The 23,612-nt window shown below is 33.2% G+C and overlaps 3 protein-coding genes across 16 annotated transcripts; 2 read left to right on the forward strand and 1 right to left on the reverse strand.

The window, feature by feature from the left end:
- The first annotated feature begins 2,298 nt into the window (after window positions 1–2,298).
- LOC100807418 (uncharacterized) lies at window positions 2,299–5,709 on the forward strand. 3 transcript variants are annotated; one of them, XM_006583824.4, is made up of 3 exons: window positions 2,300–2,523; window positions 2,683–2,808; window positions 3,766–5,709. In XM_006583824.4, the coding sequence occupies exon 3, from the start codon at window positions 3,791–3,793 to the stop codon at window positions 5,393–5,395; it is 1,605 nt and encodes a 534-aa protein (XP_006583887.1). In that variant the 5' UTR covers window positions 2,300–2,523; window positions 2,683–2,808; window positions 3,766–3,790; the 3' UTR covers window positions 5,396–5,709. The 3 variants fall into 3 exon arrangements, with proteins under 3 accessions (XP_006583886.1, XP_003528513.2, XP_006583887.1); XM_006583823.4 differs by lacking the exon at window positions 2,683–2,808 and having other exon boundaries at window positions 2,299–2,644; XM_003528465.5 differs by lacking the exon at window positions 2,683–2,808 and having other exon boundaries at window positions 2,299–2,523.
- A 682-nt stretch (window positions 5,710–6,391) lies between these two features.
- On the reverse strand, window positions 6,392–12,745 carry LOC100807955 (probable receptor-like protein kinase At1g49730). Its single transcript, XM_006583825.4, has 9 exons — window positions 12,289–12,745; window positions 9,464–10,012; window positions 8,663–8,956; window positions 8,267–8,528; window positions 8,134–8,186; window positions 7,728–7,795; window positions 7,504–7,593; window positions 7,233–7,317; window positions 6,392–7,086 (listed from the first exon to the last, which is right to left on the reverse strand). Exons 1-9 carry the CDS (start codon window positions 12,359–12,361, stop codon window positions 6,542–6,544), a joined length of 2,019 nt encoding a protein of 672 aa, XP_006583888.1. The 5' UTR covers window positions 12,362–12,745; the 3' UTR covers window positions 6,392–6,541.
- A 4,475-nt stretch (window positions 12,746–17,220) lies between these two features.
- On the forward strand, window positions 17,221–22,876 carry LOC102661204 (replication protein A 70 kDa DNA-binding subunit B). Of its 12 annotated transcripts, none has more exons than XM_014778164.2 (12): window positions 17,221–17,324; window positions 20,155–20,318; window positions 20,396–20,663; window positions 20,752–20,836; window positions 20,988–21,115; window positions 21,192–21,282; window positions 21,382–21,535; window positions 21,691–21,848; window positions 21,921–22,041; window positions 22,143–22,313; window positions 22,402–22,461; window positions 22,554–22,876. In XM_014778164.2, exons 2-12 carry the CDS (start codon window positions 20,178–20,180, stop codon window positions 22,584–22,586), a joined length of 1,410 nt encoding a protein of 469 aa, XP_014633650.2. In that variant the 5' UTR covers window positions 17,221–17,324; window positions 20,155–20,177; the 3' UTR covers window positions 22,587–22,876. The 12 variants fall into 12 exon arrangements, 11 of the variants coding, with proteins under 11 accessions (XP_014633650.2, XP_014633651.2, XP_040873304.1 ...); XM_014778165.2 differs by having other exon boundaries at window positions 17,226–17,324; window positions 20,164–20,318; XM_041017370.1 differs by having other exon boundaries at window positions 17,283–17,459.
- Window positions 22,877–23,612: the final 736 nt, after the last annotated feature.

Genomic DNA, 23,612 nt, shown 5'->3' on the forward strand with positions numbered 1-23,612 from the left:
TTTTCCTCTCGCCTACTAAGGAACATTTTACTAAAAATAAAATCTTGACAGTCTATTAAATACCTAATCAGATTGCCTATAAATCCTAATAATGTAAACTTGAACTTAAGATAAAAAAATTAAACACATATTTAAAATTAGAGTAATCCTTATACGAGCACAAACATAAAAACTCACTCCAAACCACAACCAATCAAAATTTTACAGTTAATAAATTAAAAATAAATAAAATCCGGCATTTATTTTTCAAAAAAAAAAAATCCCCTCCTAGAGAGTAGAGGTAGAAATGAGCTAAGTCAAGCTTTACTAGGCTTGAGTTTGGCTTGAGTTGAATACGCAAGACTTGAGCTTGACTCATTACCTGTCATAGACTTTTCTTTAAAGGTTCGACTCTGCTTACATAAAAGTCTGACTTGACCTACGAGCCTATCTAAAAGTTTGCTTAAAGACGTCTTTGACCAATTAATTGTTTTAAAACATGGTGAAATACTAATTAAAAAAAAGAAACTTATAAAATTTCATATAAGTAATGTACAAATCTAAAAATAATTGATAAACAAAATCATATTGAATTCAAGTTGTTAAAATACAAAATATATTAAAAGAAAATGAAAAAAGAGCATAATATTAAAAAATATATGTATTAGAGATGATTTATACTAATATAGCCAAATAAAAATATTTAAATTGTCTGAAAATGTCTTTACAAAATATTTTTTTTCTTTGAAAGTATTAATCTAGTTGCATTATCCTTTTAACTTGAATCTTTTTCTTTTTGAAAATTGTCCACAAACAAGTAAACTCTTTAAACACTTTATGTCAGTTCATCCTGTCATTTATAATGTCATAAAAATGGTATAAATAATAGTTATTATTATTATTATTAATATTATTATTATTATTATTACTTAAACAAGCCGGCTTGTCAAGCTTAATAAACTTTTTTTATAGTTTGATTTTGGCCTTTTTATCTAAAAAAACTTTTTAAAAAGCTTGAACTTGACCTTCATAATAAACATGATTTTGTTTTTTATTTTCCATCATTTCCAATTACCAAATTGATTTTTGAATCATTGTGCTACAACTAAGCAACCAATTAGGCTCATTCTAATGTTGAACTATTTCAAATATAGATGTTTTGTGAAGTCAGTAGGCCTTTTGTTGTTAGATGGAAAGACCAACTCGATCATCACTGGCATTTAATTGACAAACATGGCAATCTGCATGATGTTGTCTACAATAAAGATTTGACCAGCCCAACCATTGTGCACAGATGGACAATACTAAGGACTTTCTATAGGCTCGAGGGAGCTCACTATGTTACATTAGCCTATTACGGTCAGTCTCTCTTCTTGCTAACCGTATTCAAAACCACCAGTGTTGCAAAATCTTTTCTAAAATGACACTCATTATACCATCAAGTACGACTTTCAAGTTGCTTCTTAATGAATACAAGGCCACGTGCAACAACTTGGTAAGATACTTAGTTACATACTTCATTAATTAACAAGCATCTTTGTTTGTTTTTTATTATTATTCATTAACTCAAATTTATTTATTGGTTATAGCAGGATGTTCCAAGTAGTATGCACTACTTTATGAAAGAGAAATGGTTCACTCAATTGAACATAGCAGACTGTGCTGTCAAATGCCACATTGTTTACAATCACTGGCGAAAGACGACAAAAATTGGATCTGGATGGAGAGATTTTTCCAAATCCCAAAGCTTCAAAGTTGACATGGAATTAGTGTTCGAATTTCCTGATTCCAATGTCAACTATGCTTTCATTTGGCCTTGCTTATAAATTTATTGCAATATTGAAGTAACATTGGTAAATTTTTGTAAATTACACATTTATTTACTTCTCAACTTTTTGCGACAAACTTTGATTTTAACAACATGACTTTGTTATTTCTGTTATGGTATATAACACGACTTTGTTATTTCTGTTATGGTATATAACACCTGCTTTTATTTTATATCATCATCAAATTTCATTTATACATACTAATTATCTGCTTTTTTATATTATATTGTTTTTTAGCTCATTCAATTGCTTTTAAATTTAGAAAATTAATATATTATATAATATTATAACTATATAATTAACGTCTATATTATCAGTTGTATTTTCCAGCTTATCCGTGTGAACTTATAGATTACTTACTAGTTGTTCAGGATAGGAAGGACACACACGTATTTGCTTGTATAGAACATGACACAGGCCACGTGGGCTTTTTTTTTGGATAGAGTCATAAAATAAAGGCCTATATAGCATAATGTCCATTGTATAGTACATCACAATGTCATAAGAAAGTACAATAAAATATTCAAATCTCGATTAATCCTAAGTCCTAAAGTCCCCATTAATCCCAATCCTTCTTCACTTTCACTCTTTCCTTTCGCTAGCAGCAAGTAAAATCCCAGACCCAAAAACAACACCTTGCCGTATCCTTGTTCTTCAAAATTACTTCCTCTACTCTCTCTATCCGATTCTTCAATAATCACGCGTTTCTTATACGGTAGTATTCTTCTTCGGGATCATTGATCATTCATTTGCTTAGAAAGCGTTTCTGCATCAACCGATTTGATTTCCCACTGATAACTCCCCAATTATTTTCCAATTACTTCCACTAATTATTGGTATCTCTCTTATTTATTTTCTTCATTTTTGGTTTTAGTGAAAGATGTTTATTTATAGATAACGCGTGCTGTGGGATTTTGGGTTTTGAGTTCCCTGCTTTTTCCAACACTTTTGCTCCGATTTGGTTCCGATTAGAACAATTTCTGCTTACTGACTTGTATAGGTGAGCAATTTGGAAGAAATATTGCTGCTTTCTGTTCAAATATGTGTTTTTTTTTTCCTGATGGAATTTCTTTGCTCTGAATTTTGCGTTGCCAGACCTAGGTTTGTGGAACTTCAATTTTTTTTTCTGGTTGTGTGTTTTGAGTGTTTTGTTGTACGGATAAGTGGTAGAAATTGCATAAAGTGTGTTTCTTTTGATTTGGTGTTTCAGTTTTTGATCTCAGTGGTATTGGAATGGGGTCTTGGTTCAATATATGCAGTGGTGTGGGGGTAAGAGTTGGGGCTTATGAATATTCGTTGTTGCGTTTTGTTGATGTCGTTTTCAATCACTGGGGGACATCATCAAGTGATGATAGACCCTTATGGTACTGTGACAGTGAACTTGGCTTGACCATTGCCTTATAATTGGGATTCCCTAATTATCTTCTAATTTAGGTTAAATACATGGACTGAACTGATGCATATAAAGTGGAGTGATGGATACAAATCATATTATGTTATGAAATCATTTTATGTTTTGACTTTTGAATATGTTTCAGAATCTTTATTTTGGGGGGTACGTGGGTTCAATAATCTTGTTAGTCCTTAGTTTAATATCCTTAACATTGATTTCCATTGTGGAATCTGTGACGTAGATATCTTGCATTGGGCTTTCTTTGGCAATGAGGCTGTTCTGGTTCTTGCTCTAGTTGTTTTAATTACTGTTTGGTAGCGCGTGTTGACATATGATAGTTCCTAGAATAGATACTCTTTAAGTTGTAACCTGCTTCTGATTGAAGGGAAAAAATCTGATTTTATTCTAGTTATGTAGGTCTTTTTTCTCTTTTATGGTGCATCAAGTGTGTCTATTTTAGGTCTTGTGGTTTTCATGCCTATAGTCTTACCTTCTCGCTATGTTGCAATATGATGTTTCTGGGGATTTGTTTGTTTAATGATGTCTTCACTCCATTATGTGCAGGAACATCTGATTTTCTAGTGCATTGATGGCTACCCCAAGTAAATCGACACCAATAATAGCTTCAGACACTTTGGAACCAAAAGGGAAGACTATGACTATGACTGAATCAAACGCAAACATTCTTCAATGTCCTTTAAACCAGCAACTCCATAGCTCCTTAGATGGCCCAGTAGCAATCCTATGGGATATTGAAAATTGTCCTGTTCCATGTGATGTACGCCCTGAGGATGTAGCAGGTAATATAAGAATGGCTTTACAGGTGCACCCAGTAATTAAAGGAGCTGTTATGATGTTTTCTGCATATGGGGATTTCAATGCTTTCCCTAGGCGGCTTAGAGAGGGCTGTCAGAGAACTGGTGTTAAACTTATTGATGTTCCCAATGGGAGAAAAGATGCTGCTGATAAAGCTATCTTGGTCGACATGTTCTTATTTGCTCTTGACAACCCTCCGCCATCCTCTATAATGCTTATATCTGGAGATGTTGATTTTGCACCAGCACTTCACATTCTTGGTCAGCGGGGATATACTGTAATTCTTGTCATCCCTGCTAACGTGGGTGTTTCTTCTGCCCTATGCAATGCTGGTAAATTTGTCTGGGACTGGCCCAGTGTGGTTCGTGGGGAAGGCTTTGTGCCCCCTTCGAAGGCTTTAGTGCCACCCCGTGGAGGTCCAGTTGATCTTGCTGGATATTTGATGGGATGCCATATCAATGACAACTCTGATGGACAAAATGAAGAAGAAGCAATAGTTTATAGAGGTATGTCACAGAGCTATTATAACTCGAGGGAATTCTCAATGGTGTCACAATCTCTGTCTGAATACAACTGTGGCACATCGAACACGACTTACTTGCCAACAACTATGAGATCACATAGCTTTCCATCTGTATTGAACGATGCTCCAGGAGGGTCTATGATGCCCTCAAGTGACCTTAATGAATGCCAGTTATGGGTACAGCCTGGGGATTTAAATGGTCTCAAGGGGCAGCTGGTAAGGTTGCTCGAACTTTCTGGAGGATGCCTGCCTCTGGCCCGAGTTCCAGCAGAGTACCAGAAACTTTATGGGAGACCTCTTTATGTATCTGAATATGGGGCAATAAAGTTGGTCAATCTTTTCAAGAAGATGGGTGACACCATGGCTGTGGAAGGGAAAGGGAATCGTAAATTTGTGTATCTCGGAAACTGGAGGACAGGCCCAAGTGCTCCTCCTCTCTCTCTGGCAAAGAAAGATAAGAAAGGAAAGGGAGCCCAGGAAGAGAATATGAATATTGTCACTGGTGGATGCTCTTCAGATGAGTTCTCAGATGAAGAAAGAGTAGTCATCGAAGAACCTGATGAAAGCAGTTGCATAGGAAAGGGCAATCAGGGTAGAGCCGCCAAATGTGAAGTCGATGACCATTTTATCGAGCAATTCAAGTATGAGCTGCAAGAGATTCTGGTAAGCTATTCTTGTAGAATATTCCTAGGTTGTTTCGAGGCTATATACCAGCAGCGATACAAGAAACAACTGGAATATCAGAGATTTGGTGTGGACAAGTTGGAAGGTTTGTTTGAGAAAGTGAGTGATGTGGTAGTATTGCATGAGGAACCAGCAAGCAAGAAGAAGTTTCTGGCTGCTGTGGGTGGTTAGAAAACTGAGCAACGGACTGCTATCTACTTTAACCGTTCTGATGTTTTAAACTTATGCTCAGGAGTTACTTGTTCTCTCTATCAAACTCATCCTTTTCTGGTTTTTTACTCCTTAGAAGTCTTGTAAAAATGATATGCTGGGCGTATGTGTTTTTTTTAGTCACTGTCCTGCATATATATGAATCTTTTCTAAAATTTGTGTTTACTTCCAGTCTCTGCAACTGATTAGCTACTTATAGGAATCGGGCGATATGTACGAGTAGTAGCTTTTGTACTTCTGTCCTGTATCCTATCTCAATGTACACTTTCTCCATACATGACTTTTCTTGATACTGATTACTAGTTGAACTTCAACATAATTCCTTTTATGGTTCTGTACCACGAAGTTTCAGTGGGAAATGATTGACTATGTCCGTTACTGAATATCTCAATAAAGAGAAATTAAAGGGATTATCCTTTATGAAAATAAGGATCAATACCTATAGCTAGTAAGGAGAAAAAATTATAAGGAATAAAACCTGGGTTATAGTACTTTAAATATCAATGTCTACTGATGCTTTTCTACTAATGTCATAAAAGGTAAGCCATTGCAAAAATGGTAGTGTGGTGGGGGGAAATCAATTATATTTTCATGTTCACAGTGAAGCAACTCTCAATGACTCTCATTTTTTCACGTTTTTTCTACGATTATGGCCCCTCTACCCCGCTTATCTTAGTCAAGAAAGATACATGGCTATTGTGCATTCCAATTTTATAACTTTTCAAACAGTTTATACTAAGACCTGGAGCTTCTCCTTCAGAACCATGCCTTACAAAGAGAAAATTGGCATGCATGACTATGAAATTGAAATCTGTCACCCCAAAAGCCTCAGTTACAGGCACTGTACGTAGGTTTGAAAGGTCCCTTAAAATAATTTCTCAAAATTATAATATAATAATCCACATTGCTCGTGTTTCTTAACTTAAACTGTGAAACAGCAAGCTAATGGAGATGATAAAAGCAAAGAAAGCACTATATTTCTCATTTATCCAAAGATTTTAATATATGGACACCTTAAAAGAGTTTCTCCTACTTCTAAAAAATCCACAAGTCAGTGAGTAAATGAGAAATGCAAAATTGAAGTCAACTTGAAGGATCTAAAGACTTTCAGAGAGAGAAAATATTTGGCGGAGACTGTGGAGAGCCACTCTCAAGTAAAAAGGTTCTACTGCAATACGACCTAGACGTACTTGAAGATGAAGCAAGATATCTTCCATCTCCGCTGTGAGACAATGCCTCATTTCTGAGCATTTTCCCCTTGCTTCTTCTGCCTCTGTGCTGACTTCCCTGACATTCTTCATCTTCAACTGCTTGTAGAAACTCACTGTGCATTGGTTCTGATGTCTCATACAGAAGCCTAAGTACCTGTTTTATCGAAGGCCTTGCCCTTCCTTCTCTCTGTGTGCACCATGCTACTATAGAGATTACTGTTTGGAGCTGATCCAAGTCAAAAGACTCCCTCACATTGGGATCTACTAGCTCCAGTAATCTTGTGTCTGATTCCATGTATGGTTGAGCCCATTCTACCAAATTCTTATTACCTTGAATGGCTCGCCTTCCTGTCACAATTTCAAGTAGTAACACCCCAAAACTGTATATATCACTTTTCTCGGTGAGCTCTTGAGTAACAACATATTCAGGATCCATATAACCTGGAATTGAATTTAACATCCAAAATTAAGTATTGTCAATAATGAAGGTTTATAGCTGTAGTTCCCTGGATATAGAACCATCCTCTGAATTGCGTACGAAGCCAAAATTAGTCAAGATAAATATAATGAAGAAAAGAATTTTATACCTGGAGTTCCCCGGATTTCAGTGTTTACAGGTTCAAAGCATACTGAGCCATCTTTTGAAGCTTGTGCAAGGCCAAAATCGGCTATCTGTGAAAAGACGTAATACAGGAATAAAGAAGTTAGTAAACACTTAACACCATCTGATGGGAGAGTGTAGATTTGCACTATCCATATATAACATCATATAAATTTTGCATTATTTTGAGCTCTTGGACTACAAAAAGACAATGAATATTAACAGGAGAAATGGTGGCAGTGTGAGGGTCATCCAACCTTAGCGACAAAGTTCTCATCCAGTAAAGTGTTGCTAGATTTAATATCTCTGTGACACAGAGGAGGATCGCAATAGAAATGGAGGTACTCCTGCACGAGAGAATATGAGATTGAGAATTAAAATTAAAATCCATAAAATAAAAGAATAAAGAAAAGAGAGGATTAAAAGAAATCAGCCAGTTGATTGAGCTAAATCTTGAAATTAAACCAATATGAGATATTACCAGTGCATTGGCGACATCAATGGCAATTTGGATTCTAGTTCGCCAACTTAAAGGTGTTTTACCAGGGGCTGTACAAATCAACAAAATATATTAAGGGGTTAATAGGGAAAAGAAGCTAAGGATATTGATCTGTTTCCTCACTACTTTAATGCTATTAATTTGGTGCATAATATGTTTTATTGCCATGTTCAGTCTGGCTGAAAGTGCTGAGTTAAAAGATGCAGAAAAGCACATACAGAAGATCCACATGAAAATGAATGCAAGCACAAGGGGGGAGGATGGATGTTCCATTTGTAGTCTGACCAAATATTATCGTAAATATGTTATTCAAAACAGTGTGTGTGTGTGTGTGTTATGTTTTTTAAAGGTAGAACAATGTATCGAATATAGATATTGAGAGGCATACAATGAAGATGATCTTTCAAGCTTCCATTTCCCATGTACTCATACAACAGAAACCTGCCATAAAGATGCAGTAGGGTTTGATTCATTGGCATATGATGTCAAAGAACATAATAAGCACACAGAAACAGATATACCTCTCACGTTTTTTAATGCAAAAGCCTTTTAAAGCAACAAGATGCCGATGGTGCAGTCGAGCAAGAAGTTCAATTTCTCTGCAGAACTCATCCTCTCCCTGCTCAGATATTCTGTTCATCCTTTTTACTGCTATGACCAGGCCATCAGAAAATTGAGCTTTATACACAGTTCCAAATCCCCCTTGGCCAATGACAGTGCTAAAGTCCTCTGTTGCCTTTTTTATCTCCCTGTAGCTGAATTTTCGGAACATAGATGAAGAACCTGCATGCCATCCCCACACCCCCACCCCCACCCCAAACAGGAAACATAGTAAGAAAAAATAAAAAGTCCCGGTTTCAATATATTACTTCTAAGAAAGAAATAAACAAAACAAGTGTGATCAACCAAAACCTTACCTTCCTGAAATTTCCACGTTGCACAAGGAGGTAATGTTTTCGAACAGGATTTACCAAAATTATCGGGCTCGTCTAGCTCTCTGCTTTTCTGGCGAATTAGAACTATCAAGACTATGAGTGTGATAACAGCAACAGCTGTAACTGCAATAGCAATACCTGGAACTAATGTCAAATGATATGAATGGTGGTTTCCCTTTAAAGGTGCACTTAACAATGGTTGACTTGGCCCATCAGCAACCAGTGGGGGGCTTGGTGAAGCCTTAGGAGCAGGAAAGGATGGGGATGACTCTGAAACTGGCATCACAAATGGAAAAACATGATCAGCTAAATTTTACTTTTATTGGTACAACACACAGACTTCATTGCATCCGTGGAATGAATATTTAATAGGGTAAAAAGAAACAAAAAGTGCAGTCATTTGGCACACATTAATTATTATAACTAGTCTTGATACAGTTTTTTCAAGCATAATTTAGTTAATACTGTTTTCTATTCTTGTCCTGTCGTACCAATAGAAAGGGATTTTACAACAATTGTTTATTTGGTGAGAAATGAGTATGAAGAGGATCTATAACATTCTAAAGTAGAGATCTCATCTATTTTATCGGCTTCACGTCATAATAAGTCTCAAAGACATAATTATATAACGTATGTAGTAGCATTAACACATGAAGGAACTCATGCACAGAGAGAGACCTGGAGAGGTAAACAAAAAACATCACTAAAAAAAACAGAGAGACCTGAAGAGGGAGAGCATCACAGTGATTCTTGTTAAAAAAATTAATTTAAAACTGTTCTTACCAGGAGGTATGAGAAGTCCTTGAACCCCAAAGAAACAAATTGCAATGTCAATAATAGATATCTCATCAACCTGGCTTGCTAGTGCAGCAAAAGTGGCATCACGGCATGTACTTAGTGATATATTATCTTCAATTCCAATATGATGCAGATAACCAAAGCCGGCATTTAAGCATTTCTTACATTTACTTTCCTCTCCAAGTGGTGCTTTGCAATTTTTTGTGACCTCCGTAAATCTGGGGGATTGCAGCATTTGGGCAACACTAGTTCTCCCCCTGCATTCATAATTAACAGGAATTTTTGTCCCAAAACCACAGAAAGCTGTTGCATTTTGTGCAACTCCATTAAGTTGCAAGGTTTGAAATATGGTTTGGAGGCACGTGTCAGACGCATTTTGAGGGACCCCTAGGTTGCCTGTTGCATTAGCAAAACGAGCAACAGAAATTGCAACATTAGTATTGATGTAGCGGCAACATTTTCCCCTGTCACCATGGTTGGAGCATAGAGAGGATGCCAGTGTGAAGTTCGAACCAGTAAAATCCAAAGGGCAATCTGCAAAAGGAGCAGTGATATTTAGACCATTAAATCACATTTATAATCCTTCACCTGTATTGCCAACAATTTACTACTAGTACATTTAAAAAGATTGACCAGTCGTGTTAACTCCCATAAAGTTACCATGCAGCTGCAATCCTCAAGATATAAAGATATCAGTTTAGCTAACCATTACCCTAAGGGAAATGGTTCAGCACTCAAAAGTGAAAATTTTATTAAAAAATGTAACTTCCAAATATTACCAATATATTTTTTCTATTTGTCGATTCCTTAGCCATTTCCCTCAAGGCAATGTTAGAGAAACTGTACAAAGTACAGCCATATTCTGTTTGTGACAGTATTCGGAATGCAGGGCATAAAACTATACCCCAAAATAGGTCCAATCTTAGTTTCATTTCATGACATTCTTGAGGTATTAGTTTTGAATACATAGTTCTTTGATTATTACTGTTTAGTGTTTACAGTCACAATATGTGCACCATGAAAGTTTTAGGCTCCCAGCCTATGTCATAATTCCCCTTGAATAAATCTTGAATATGGAAAAATATTGTGGAAGGGCATCTATCTTAATGAAATAAGTTTACTGCTCAGGTTTCGCCTGATGTTCATAGGCAATGGACTTACAATTTATTTGGGTAAAGCATATACTTTGACATATAATGGAATAAACATGGACTTGATGTGATTTTATGGATTTTTATTTTACTCGAGAGCATTGTTATAATAAGGTTGCAACAAGTTCTTGAACTCACTTATTATTAATAAGGTTTATAATAGGGTGTCAAGGTTCCTAAATCTTAAGCCATCAAGTGAAGCCCAGACATGGTTTATATCTCTAACATGCAAACGACTTTGGACTCAAAGCATGAACAAAGCACAAGCCAAATAAACCTTGTTCTGAAATTATAATTTAATGAATTATAGTCTCCTTCCTAGAGAGATGCTTAAATTATACTCTCCTCTCTTCTTATTCTAAAAATCACACTTTCTTCTCCTAAGAGATTAATTTGCACTTGAATTTAGTCTATTTTTATTTAAATGAACCTCTTAGAGTCAAATATTTCTCCTTTTATGACTTTCAGCATTATCAGCAACTAATTTTGAATCCTATACTATTAACTTTGGGACATTAGAAGATAAAATGAAGATTTTTAACTAAGTTTCAAAGTCAGTAGCATGAATGTACAAAACATCATTTCATTTACTAAAGTCCAAAATTCAATAAAAGAATGTTCAAAATTAGTTGTCAGTGATCATGAAAATTGAAAAGAAATCCATTCATAGTTGCTCACCACACACACACACACCTTTACACTAAAATGGATTAGAGTGCAGAACATATTGATCTCTCCGGCAAGAGGAGAGCAATTTTTAAGGTAAGAGATGAATGCTGTGTAATTTAAGCACCTCTTAGGGGAAGAGAGTGTATGCACTCTAGTTTAATAGTAGTAAGAATAATAGGGGAAGCAATTATGAAACTCTTGACTATCAAGGACAAACTCTCTTAAAAGCACTATTTGGTAAAACCTGGCAACTGTTTGGTATCACCAATAACATGCCTTAGCTTTCATCACAATATGAACACTTACATTTTACATAGTTTATACCAGTTAAAAGCACAACAGAGAATGCCAGATGTGCAGGGATAGCCTTATCTAAATTGTAGTCTAGATTAAATGCGGTCAAATGTTTCTACTTTCTGCTCTTCAAAAGGGTCCTCCATGAGCAAACCTAGAGTAATTGTGATTATGTAAGAGCAGAGGATTGAACATTTTCTATACTAATTTCTGCAACCATTCTGGTTGTAAAAGCTTCTGTTATGGCTACAATTCCATCAAGATACTTATTCCCGTGTTCAAGCAACTTTGATTTTGGGAAAACATGGTGAGAGAAAAGTTAGTAACACATTGGCAATGTGTATCATTGTCCAGATTCATTAACACCTGTCAACCCTTTTTCTCATCCCTTTTATTTAGTTTCCCAATAGGTCAAGAATGCAATGCAACGGGGAAAAGCAATCATAACTATGACCAATATGTAAATGCTGCAAGAATATCACACACGAGTTCCAATTTTTCCCATTCACATTAATAAATACACCTACACCCATTCTCATTCATTCCTAACTTGACACCATTCCTTACCCAAGATGGGTAAAAGACAGAATCCACAAATCAATGCACTAGTTTGAGTACCCAGCATCATAATAAGGCACAAGGGTGGAAGATATTGAAGCATAGCTAAGAAAGGAAAGAACTTTAGAATGAACTAACCAGCCATTATGACAGGAAGCTGCATTCCAAGAAAAGCCAACAATCCCACCAAAGATTCAAGCCAGAAAAACATGGTGGAGGCGATGGAAGGGAAGAAAGATGAAAAATTTAAGGGCTTTCAAACAAGAGTGTGTTTATGTTTAACCACCCATTTTGGGAACACCATTTCACCGCTTCTGGCTGGCTACAATAGGTCTTATTAGAGTTTTGAGAAAGACCGGTGAGTGAGAGAGAGAAAGAGAGAGGGGTGTGTGTGTGAATATGAGTGAGAGTGAGAGGGTTTTCTGTACTTTTGTTTGTTTGGCTCTGAATAAATGCGCACTGAAGAGGAAGAACAACAATTTTAATTGATGCTTTCGTGGGGTACACCTTTATTTTGTTTCAGATTCCACAGTACACCAGAGGCTCCCATTTTCATTTCTGTCATTCCATGCCATGCCACTCTCAAAAAATGTTCATGTGATAGCTGTTCAAACCTCGAAGCTAATGCCTAATGGCAAATACTATGCACCAAAATTCAAACCAGTAAAATATGATTTTTTTTAAAATAACATTTAAATCTTAGTTGTTGAATATATAATATGTATAACTATCCATCAAACATGTAAATTAACTATGGAAGTTGGATTATTTCAAATTAATTAGAGATGTTGAAATTAAGTTATAAATACTTAATTGTATTAAATATTTAAAGAAAAAATATTTTACCTATAATAATGATACTTATACTTGACTCAAATAAGATTATTTGTCTTTAAGTGAAAGATGTTTGTAATTTATAAACAAAAATAATATAATATCTATAACTCATAAGTTTCTACTGAACACGAGGTAACGATTATTTAAAATTAACTAGTTGTTGAATAATAACAAATTTGATTTGTACGAAATCATGTATATATTATTTGCATAATCTTGATACCTGAAAACTTTACCATTGTTCAAATTGTACTGTGATTATGTCCTAATGAGTTCAGACAAATGTAAAGGACAGACACTTCTTATCATGTTGCTGCTGCATTTATGAGGGTAAATTTGATTTACTATTTTTTAATTTATTTATTTATTTATTTGTGTGTTGCTGCAACTTGCAATGCGATTGGAGCTTTGTTTGGCCGCCGCCGCCGCCGCCGCCTTCTTTCGACAATGCTAAAGCTTCAATCAAACACCTCCATATCTACTTTTAGTAATTTAATAAATAATGGCTAATTAGGTACATAAAATTTGTTAGGCTAAAATACACAGTTTGTTTCTCATCTTATTTTTATTGTAGTTTAGTTTTTTAAATCTAAAAATATCAACAGAGTTGAGTATTTTATTTTTAATGAAAATAAAACCTTGGAGAGGAAACATCACGGTCCCAAGAGACGGAGCGACATGAGTATTATCTCCTTATGAATTATTCCTATATCATTCTTAACACATTTTCACTAAGTCAAATTTCTTGGGATAAAAGTTGAATCCAAATATAAGAGATTAGTTTCCACTACTTGGTGAATTAAGGTTTGATCTTGGCTGAGAGAGATACCCATATCTTTATCCATAATGTCCCAAACATAATTACCTTTCAAAAAGGAAACATTTTAACAAAAAAAAAAACCATTCTTATTAAATTAAGTTAGTCCTTTCATTAGATTATTACACTAAAATGACAAGCTGCGAAATATGTTAGATTAGATAAAAAAATTATCATGTCATCCAAGATTAACATTATTAGTAAAAATAAAGGAACTGATTAATAACCAATTCAATTTAATAAAAACTCTTTAAAAGACAATTTTTTTAATAAAAAAATGATACCAACCAAAACTAAAAAAATAAAAAGAGGAATGAAAATGTTTCTTATCCTATTTGTTTCGAGTTACTCCACTCTCCATCGGAGTGATATTCTTTTCTTATGGAATGTAAAAAGCTTAATCCTTTACGTGGTTACTGAATTTGTTTTTAGATGAAAGACAAGATAGTTTGTCACACTCAACCTCAACGGCTCCAATTAAATAACTCCAAGGTCTCCATAAGCTCCAAAATCATACAAAATATTATGTCATGGATTTAGTTGCATCACCATGTGAGGTTCCGTGGGACCTATTACACCTGTGTTGCTACATACATGTGATATGGTGGCCGCAGACAGCACCCAATGGCGTAGAATGCCATTGATAATGGAGCATGTTTGTTTCTCTTTGCCCACGGGTTTTTCTATCAAACGTGTCCAAATTATTTTGCATTAAGATATTCATATACTGGTCATTCAAGAGAAGAAATCATTCCTAGTGTGACAATATTGATGTTTATGTTTTTCTGTTCTAGTATTTATTGATGGTATATACAACTTTGTACTAGTTGTAAATTAAAGACTTATGTATGTTTCAGTTCTTTAAATTTGGATTATTGTTATTTTTTTATTTCTTAAATTTAAATTTTTTTTAATAATCTCTTCATTTTAAAAAAATGTTATTTTTAGCTGCTTTTTTTTTTTGGTTATTTTTGAAGGTTTAAATGTGTAACTTGTGATGATTTTTTATTACATGAGAGACTTAAAAAATATTTTTTAATTTGAGAGATTAAAATAAATAAATAAATTTAGATTTGAGAGAACATAAACAAAAGTAATCTAATTTGAGGGATAAAAACGTATTTAAATCTAATTAAATTATACTATTATAATCTGGGTTACGCCCATTAAAACTGTGTAAGTTAAACTCAGTCGGTATACTAATAAATTATTTATGTAAGAGGAATATCTAAAAAATAATACTGTTTCCATTCGATCATGTTCATTTCACATTAATCTAATATATTTTATACTCTTTCGTGATGTTTTATGATTACATTTCTATAATTCTTAACAAAATAAATATATTAATTATTTCGGTGATGCATTATTACATTATATACCTTTTTTTTATAGTGTTCCTATCGGATTAGAGAAGAGGATACATGTAGTTTAAAAGGGTTATATATATATATATATATAAAGAAACTATTAACTTTAGAAAGAAAAAACTTATGCACTAGTCGAATTGAAAAGGAAAATGTACTTGGTCATTTCCTATTCCGTTTTCCTTTTATTAGTTTTATATGAAGTTCATTGGGAGCATCTTTTGAAGATTTGTTTTGGTAAATAAAGGGGTCGACATCTGGACTCCACGATTGTCGGCATGTGAAGTTTGCATTTTAAATGAGTTGGATAAGTTTTGTTTACAAAATAAATGAATTTTTTTTAGAGGTTTGTAAAAATTTGTAAATAGATGGACCAGATCTATGGGTCTAAATTGTAATTTAAAAAATATATAAAATTAGAATAAAAGAAATAATTTCATTTTTAAATTAAAATCTATCATATTAAAATATATTAACATTTTAAACATAATAAATTAACACTAACAACCTAAATTAAATATCAAAATTTTAATATAAAAGTTAACAATACTTACATATATTAAACTTAGGTTGATTAAATACATAATTCACAAATCCAATAGATCTACCAACTTAATGAATCAAACTCATAAACTCAAAATAATTATACAAATTTTAGATAATAAAGAAAGAAAGGGCCAACTCCATTCTACATTTGTCCAATAACGAACTTCAGCGAAGCCAAGTGAGTGAATATTAAGCCCGACAAAGGTATCAATTAAGAAATGTTAATGTTGGTTAACGTGCAAAATCCAATTGTTTAGGGATAGAAACAAGCCAACGTGACTGGATCAAAAAATATTGTATGGTAGTAATAATTAACAAAAAGTGTGCCAGCTATCCTTATCTGTTTTGGCTAATTAAATAACTCCAATTGAGAAACTGTATTCGGAAATATATGAAACACAAACCAATCCTGTTTTTTTTTTCAGTTTTAATAATTGAATTAAAAATGTTTTAAAAGTAAATTAAATTAAAAATCAATTCAATTCTATTTTTACTCAACATGTATTATTTTGAAATTTATATTTTGAAAAGTAAAAAACTAAAAATTCACTACCTCCCCAAGTAGGACTTGAAAAACTTATTTTAAATTTTAGTTGTAAAAATATACATTCAATCTTTTGAGCTCCCAACTAATGATATTGCAATGACAGGCCGAATTTTTGGATGAAAATTTGAGTTGGATCCTAAAAAATACATCTTGAAAAGGAATGATAATTTTAAGTGTGATTAAATTTTAGATCAATCATTAATCACAATCCGTTTAAAGAATCAAAACTTGTATGAATTCTTTTAAAATTACTTTATTTTCTAAGATGTTAAATTTGATCAAATTAGAAAGGTTAATAACTTGTGATATATTTCGAGTTATGTGAAAAAAAATAGTTACTCAATTTTAATTTAGTTTAGCTCACTTTTTTTTTCTTGAGTCATTTAATTTAGTTCAATTTGAAAAATTATTAAGCCCACGCAGCCTAGCTAATGGACAATGATCAGACCTTCAATTTTTATTTTTATTTTTTTTATAATGATTTATATTCTTGTTTATTTGGACTGAATATTTTATATTAGATTAAATTTACATATTAAAAGTAATAAATAAAAGGCTTTAAAATCAATATATATATATATATATATATATATATATATATATATATATATATGGCGAGTTTCATTATATTATAAATAAATTAAATATCGAATATTAACAAATAATTTGTTAATGTAGAATATGATACGAAAATAATAATTTATATAATATTCTTTTCATTATTTGGGTCACCATCATGATTTTATTGTTTGTTGCAACTATTTAATTTTTTTACAACACGACTCAGCTATCTCATTAGACCAAAGCATTCCTAAATTACTCTTAAGCTGCATAACCCTTTGCAATTGTTTTAGACAAATTTATGGGATCCGACAATAGAAATGTGATGATTAAAATATAGATTAGTAAAATTCAAGATATTTTCTTGTAGCCATTCAAATATATGAAGTTTCATTTCGAGAATATATATATATATATATATATATATATATATATATATATATAGTATGCTTGTCTAAGTAATACTTAATTTGGCGTTAATATAAAGTAGCAGATCGAGGTACGTGCAGTTACATTTGCATTCTTTCTGCTCTGCCATATTGCCTATATTCACACTGATCTTTTGCAGAACTAACTTCTCATTGCTACTTTGATCAGCACAAGTCTTGTATTTGCTTGTTACATTATTCTCATGGTACTTTGTCTTAACTATAATATATTCCATTGAAAAACTAAGGCGTAGCAAATCTTGAATCTTAGGCTTAATTTTTTGTGTTCTTAATTATTTTACAGTTTATCAATAGACTTAAATAAAGCTCTTAGAAATATTTTAAAGTTGTGACATATACTTGAACCATAAATACTTTGTTTAAAGACGTAATTCTTATAATAGACTTTACGTACACTCAATTAAAGTTACTTAATTAGCTTCTAAGCTTTATGGGATCTTCCCGAGATGTAGTGCCCACTAATTATTTGGAAAGTCATATCAAGGGGATTTTTAACCCACAAATTCACACGCATAAGAAAAGTGAAAGTTGATTCTAGATCCTTAATCACATGTGTCAACTTGCATTGACTTAGGGTAACATTTTTTTCTAAGAATTAATGCTTAGATTTTAATTGGAAAAAATCAAGATTTTAAAATTGTCAGATAATAATACCTCTTTCTAATTTTAAATTAAATTTCTAAAAATTTGTTGCAAATTGAAAAATAGGCTTCACAAATAGGTTTACAATTATTTTTAAAACTTTAGTTCAATCTCTTCTTCAATCTTATCTATGATAAAATGAAATATATGGTCAATATGCCGTCAGCCATTTATGAAAATCATGATACTTGATCATTACTATAATATCATGAACATTGTCACAAAAAAATTATATTTGAAGACCATTCAATGATTTTACTTCATGTTCTTCAAAATTCTGCTAAACCAAATAGTTTCATATATTGTATGAGTAGTTATAATATATTGTGCTTTCATTAAATATAAGACATTTTTTTTCTTTCTTGATGAGCATGAGACAATCTTTTTTGACTGCACCAGTAGACAATCTTACTTTCTAAGAAAATTAATTAATTAATCTCACAAGTCTTTTACGTAAGTTTCTTAACTACCGCATAGTAATATTTAATGAGGTCATTAATAAATGATAATAGGATTGGACAAGAATATTCGAGGTCCTATCTCCTAGGCAAGCATTATATTAGGACTTCTTGATAATATATGTGGAATATGTATTTTATAAAATTATTTAAAACTTAATTTTATTTAATTTATTTTTGAGATATAAAATTAGCTATAAAATTTGTATAATTAAGTTTAAAAATAAAATGTTTTCATTTGATAAAATAATTAAAATATTCAATTTCTTATGATGCAGTAGAAAACAAATAAGATTTATTAATTTAAATTTTCAAAATCTTCTTTCAACCAAAGGTACAAATGAAATGAATAGTTAATAAGGCCATCTCGGGTAGTAATCTCGTCAGAGTTGCTTAAATTCAAGAAACCGTTTTTTTCTCCGTTGGAGGTGGTCCAAGTGACAAATCATCAATATCTATATACTAAAACTGAAGTATGACAAATATACTAAAATGCCTATGGCTGAGGTGTTGACATCTGTCCATTTTCTTGGTTTTATGGTCATTTTATGGTTATGGGTTGTTGGGTTGGTTTTATGCCACGTAGCTTGGTGTGTTGTTCAGTGTTTAGGTTTGGCATTTCCAGTTTCGGTAGTTTACTTCTGTTGGTGGTGTATGTGGCTTCTTCTGCAGTGTTTTTGGGTCCTTTCACTAACAACTTGGAACCTGCTGATTTATGTTTGGTTTCCATTCTTTCTTCTTCATTTTGGTGTCCTCTTCAGTTTCACTTTTTGCTTTTTGTTTTTAGTTGAGTTTTAGAGTTGCTGATGACTTTTGTCTTCAATACACCTGTTCTGTTGTTTAGCATTTTGGCATGAGGTTGTGATTTCCGGTTTTCTGTAGTTGAAGGTTCGAGTTTTGTTCGTCTGTTGTGCATGTGTGTTTTTGTCAGTTTTTTGTTGTTTGCTGATTTTGGTCTCTGCATGTTTGTTTTCTTCTAGCACGTGCTCTGTTCTGTTTTTTATTATTAAAAAATCCTTGCTTTTCTTTTCGTTGGCTTCCATTTGTCTGTTGGTCGTTGGATTGCATTTGCATGGTTTTGGATTGATCATATTATTCCTTTAGAGGTATAATTCTTTGGTTCTGTTTTTTTTCTGTTTGTTGACTTGGCTATTTTGTTTTTGTCTCTTTTCCCTGGCTTCGATGGTTGGATTGCATTTGCATGGCTTTTGATTGATCATATTATTCCTCTAGAGATATAGTATTTTGGCTTTGTTTTTCTGCTGTTTACTGACTTGGCTATTTTCTTTTTGGTTGAGGTCGTTGCATGTATTGGCTGAGTAGATCAACTGATAGTGTAATACTTTTTATGGTATGTTGGCATTGATGGAAATGTTATTGCATGTGTCGTTTAAGTCTGTGTTGGTGTTCTGTTTTTTGTAAACAAAACTTTGTTGTGTTTGTTTTCGGCCCCTTCCATTTGTTTGTTAATGGTTGCAATATTATTCCTTTGGAGATATAGTTTTTTAGTTCTGCTTTTCTGTTGTTTGCTGATTTGGCTATTTTCTTTTTGGTTGAGGTTGTTGCATGTATTGGCTGAGTAGATCAACGGATAGTATAATACTTTTTATGGTATGTTGGCATTGATCGAAATGTCATTGCATGTGTCGTTTAAGTCTGTGTTGGTATTCTATTTTTTGTAAACAAAACTTTGTTGGTTTTATTTTCGGCGGCTTCCATCTGTTTGTTGATGGTTACATTGCATTTGCATGGTTTTGGATTTATCACATTTTTCATTTAGAATTGGCAGTTCTATCCAATTTTATGGCAAGGATTCCTGACAAGATTAAGTCTATTGATGGGTCAAGAGAGACGCTTAAGCTTGCTGTGAGAATCACCGACCTTTGGTTCGTTGGGACTCCCAACAAGTTTGAGCAAGCGGAAATGGTTATTGTTGATTCTGAGGTATGTTTTTTGCTTTTTATTTGGTTGTTGGATTGTTGTTCATATGATCGATTGATTATATAGTTTGCATATTACAGGGTGATCAAATTCATGCTGTTTGTAAAGCGGACCACCTAAAGTCTTGGAAAGCTGATTTGAAGGAGAATTCCACTTATGTTATGCATAATTTCAAAGTGGTCAAGAATGATGGTCAATTTAGAGTGTGTGAACATGAGTACAAGTTAGCTTTTATTGGAGTGACTATTGTTAGAGAAGTTGATTTGCATGAACTACCTTTTAAGGAATTTAGATTTGTTGAATTTGGAAATGTCGTTGCTGGGAATTTTGTGGTTGGCCTGTTGGTTGGTGAGCCCAGTCACAATTTGTGCTTTCATTTTGATCATAACTTTTTTTCTTTTTTCAATGACCTATTTTTATTTTCTGGTGTTTTAAGATATTATTGGGGTCGTTGATCAGGTGCTTTTTCAGCATGTTTCATCAAAAAATACCAGGGTTGTTTTTAGAATGAAGGATTTGAGGTTATGGTTTACACCAATTTTTTATCCCTCCTATATATATTTGGTTATTGACAGTTTATATTGTCAAGGATTTTATTTGTCATGCTGGATGATGGTTATCTGTATTTGATCCTTATGAAGTGATAGATTTAATGTTGTTTCTTTGCTGTAGTGGTGAAGTTTTATCTTGCACACTTTGGGAAAATTATTGTATGCAGTTCTTAGCCTATTTGAATGAACGTGGAAATGATGGGCCGATCGTTATTATTTTGACACATGCCAGAATAAAAGATGCGCAGGGTAAGTGTGATATTGTCTTTACTGATTTAGGTGTTGATTAGATAACTTATCGTGTTGGTTTTTTTCGCACTTACAGGAAGTTATCTAGCTTCAGTGAGCAATTCGTTCAAGGCCTCAAAATTATTAATTAATGAACCTATATTGGAAATCCAGGAATTTAGAGAGAGGTATTTTGGTTATCGCCTTTACTTTGTGCCTGTTAAATTGGTGTATCAATTGTGTTGAGTGTTTTCTGTTGCTTTTTTCTATTTATTCGATTGGCTTAGGCTTTTAGATTTAGGTGTTAAGGTCAGCCCAGTTTTGCCACCTGGCGATCAAGGAAGTTCACAACTTTCAAGGGGAAGCCAACTATCATCAAAGGATGCATTTCTTTCGAAAGTTGAAGCCAAAACTATTTACGAGATCAATGGCATTTCTGAGGTGGTCCTGCTATTTGTGTTTATTGTGTATTCATTGCAATTAAAAGTCCAATTTGCCTAGATGTGTTCAGATGAACATATTATGCCTAATGTCTGGTGTTTATCTAATGCTGACATTTCATGGTTGGCAATTTGATTGTTATGGTTTTCTGTCAGGATGTTGTTTGTGTTACAGTGGGCACTATTAGCAAAATAGTCATGAATAATCATTCATGGTGTTATCCAGCTTGCGTTCAATGTCATAGAAAAACTGACATCCAAACAGGACCATTCACATGCGGATGTGGCAAAAATAATGACCAGCCTGTTCTAAGGTAATTGGACTTTTAGTCCATCAGCACGTTTTTATTCAGGATTTTGTATTTGACTAGCATGTGCATTGGTAGGTATAGAGTTGAAGTAATGGTTAGCCAAAACAATGACAGTAGCAAGTTTTTGCTCTGGGACCGTGAATGTGCTGAATTGATTGGTCAAACAGCTGATGAAGTGAATAGGGTCAAGATTGAAGTATGTTCGTGTCTTATCATATACTGCTTCTTATTTTATGTATTATATTTTGTTCTTTCAATTGTAGCTGGTGACTGGTGGATTTGTCTTTTTTCTGGCAGGATGGTGATGTTGATTTAAATGCTTCTCCTCAAGCACTTGATAGGTTGTTGGGTTATGTGCTTGCTTTTAAGGTTAGAATTCAATCAAAATTCAGGAATGTCGTTGTTCTTAGATGCTCAAATGAATTAGATTTGATCAATGTTGTGCTCGACATGCTGGCTGATACTGAGGTGCTGTTTTCTAATGTCTATTTTAGTTGTTGTTGCCATAGCGATATGATGCATGAGTTTGACTATTGTCAACTTATATATGATACAGGCATGTTCGAAAATAGATGCTTCGAACGTTGATTGCAATAATGCTACGCATCCTGAATGTGTAAGTTAACATTGTTGTCATGAGTGTTGGTCTGTTACATTGTTTTTTATTTATCAGTTTATCTTTTATGCAACAATCTCTGTTTGTGACAGCGGACCATGATCCAGTTGCAGGATTCCCTTTAACGCCCAAAAAACGGCTATCATCTGATGAAGTTGATGATGAGTTAGGAAGCTCCCAAATTTCCCCAACCCAACTATCGTCTAACAAATTAACAAGGCATTCTGATAAGAGTGAATTTAGCTAATTCCAGATTGTTTTGACTGTGTTTTCACGGTGCTATTATAATATTGTGGGATTAAGCAAACAATTATGTAGTTTTGCTTATGACTACCTCTGACAATTCCTCTGACATTTCTTTCCACCATGCTGATGTTTTGGCCATTTGAAAATCCATTTTTTTGGATTCATGCTATTTTGTCTCTTGGTACTGTACATTTTTGTCTTTTATATTCTGTCAGTTCTGGAGCTAACTATGACTTATTTTTAACAGCTTACAATTCACTCAATTGTGGGCAATTAAAGCTAAGCAATTGTCTGTTAGGGTGCTTTTTTGTGAAGCTTTTAGACGTCTTAAATTGACAATTGCACGTATCATGTGTTGCTACCTTAATATTAGAAGTTTTCTTATATTATATATGCCACTAAAAACAATTCATTTATTCAATATTAATGATTTGGTTACCCTCGATACAATTGGACTGCTTTTGATGATACAATTGATGATCTATATGCTTCTTACAAATTAATGTATGAATTAGACTAAATCTTAAAAACAGTGAAGGAGATAAATTGATGTACAAATTACATCAAATATTAAAAACAGGGAAGGAGAAAAAATTGAAAGGTACATGGGCAACTATATTGATAGTCGATACTTTCACGTTCTTAATTTGTTTCTGGCTAAACTATTTGATGAAATTCCATTCCCATCTGAATTGCATGAAAATAACAACAAAAAAGCATATTAATAAAAATAGAATCGCCAGGATTCTCTGAAATTTTTAGTTTCAGTTTTGGTTCTGGATCCACGTGCTCTTTAAATTAATAAAACTTTCTATACTGACATCATATTTCCTCATCTAGAATGTGTTTGACATGAATGTTATCATCCATATTAGTAAAAAATTCCTTCTAGATATAAGTGCAAT

Source organism: Glycine max, chromosome 7, assembly GCF_000004515.6.
Source record: "Glycine max cultivar Williams 82 chromosome 7, Glycine_max_v4.0, whole genome shotgun sequence".
In the NCBI taxonomy this organism is placed as follows: domain Eukaryota; kingdom Viridiplantae; phylum Streptophyta; class Magnoliopsida; order Fabales; family Fabaceae; genus Glycine; species Glycine max.

What these genes read in the sequence shown, in the direction of transcription:
- LOC102661204 (XM_014778157.2), top strand. Translation starts at nt 20,016, where the DNA reads ATGTGTCGTTTAAGTCTGTGTTGGTATTCTATTTTTTGTAAACAAAAC. An exon ending in ATCCAGGAATTTAGAGAGAG is followed by an intron (nt 21,283 to 21,381) that starts GTATTTTGGTTA and finishes CGATTGGCTTAG; the next exon opens with GCTTTTAGATTTAGGTGTTA. An exon ending in AATGACCAGCCTGTTCTAAG is followed by an intron (nt 21,849 to 21,920) that starts GTAATTGGACTT and finishes GTGCATTGGTAG; the next exon opens with GTATAGAGTTGAAGTAATGG.
- LOC100807418 (XM_006583823.4), top strand. Translation starts at nt 3,791, where the DNA reads ATGGCTACCCCAAGTAAATCGACACCAATAATAGCTTCAGACACTTTG.
- LOC100807955 (XM_006583825.4), bottom strand. Translation starts at nt 12,361, where the DNA reads ATGTTTTTCTGGCTTGAATCTTTGGTGGGATTGTTGGCTTTTCTTGGA. An exon ending in GCTTCCTGTCATAATGGCTG is followed by an intron (nt 10,013 to 12,288) that starts GTTAGTTCATTC and finishes CTCCTTTTGCAG; the next exon opens with ATTGCCCTTTGGATTTTACT. An exon ending in TGAAATCCGGGGAACTCCAG is followed by an intron (nt 7,087 to 7,232) that starts GTATAAAATTCT and finishes ATTCAATTCCAG; the next exon opens with GTTATATGGATCCTGAATAT.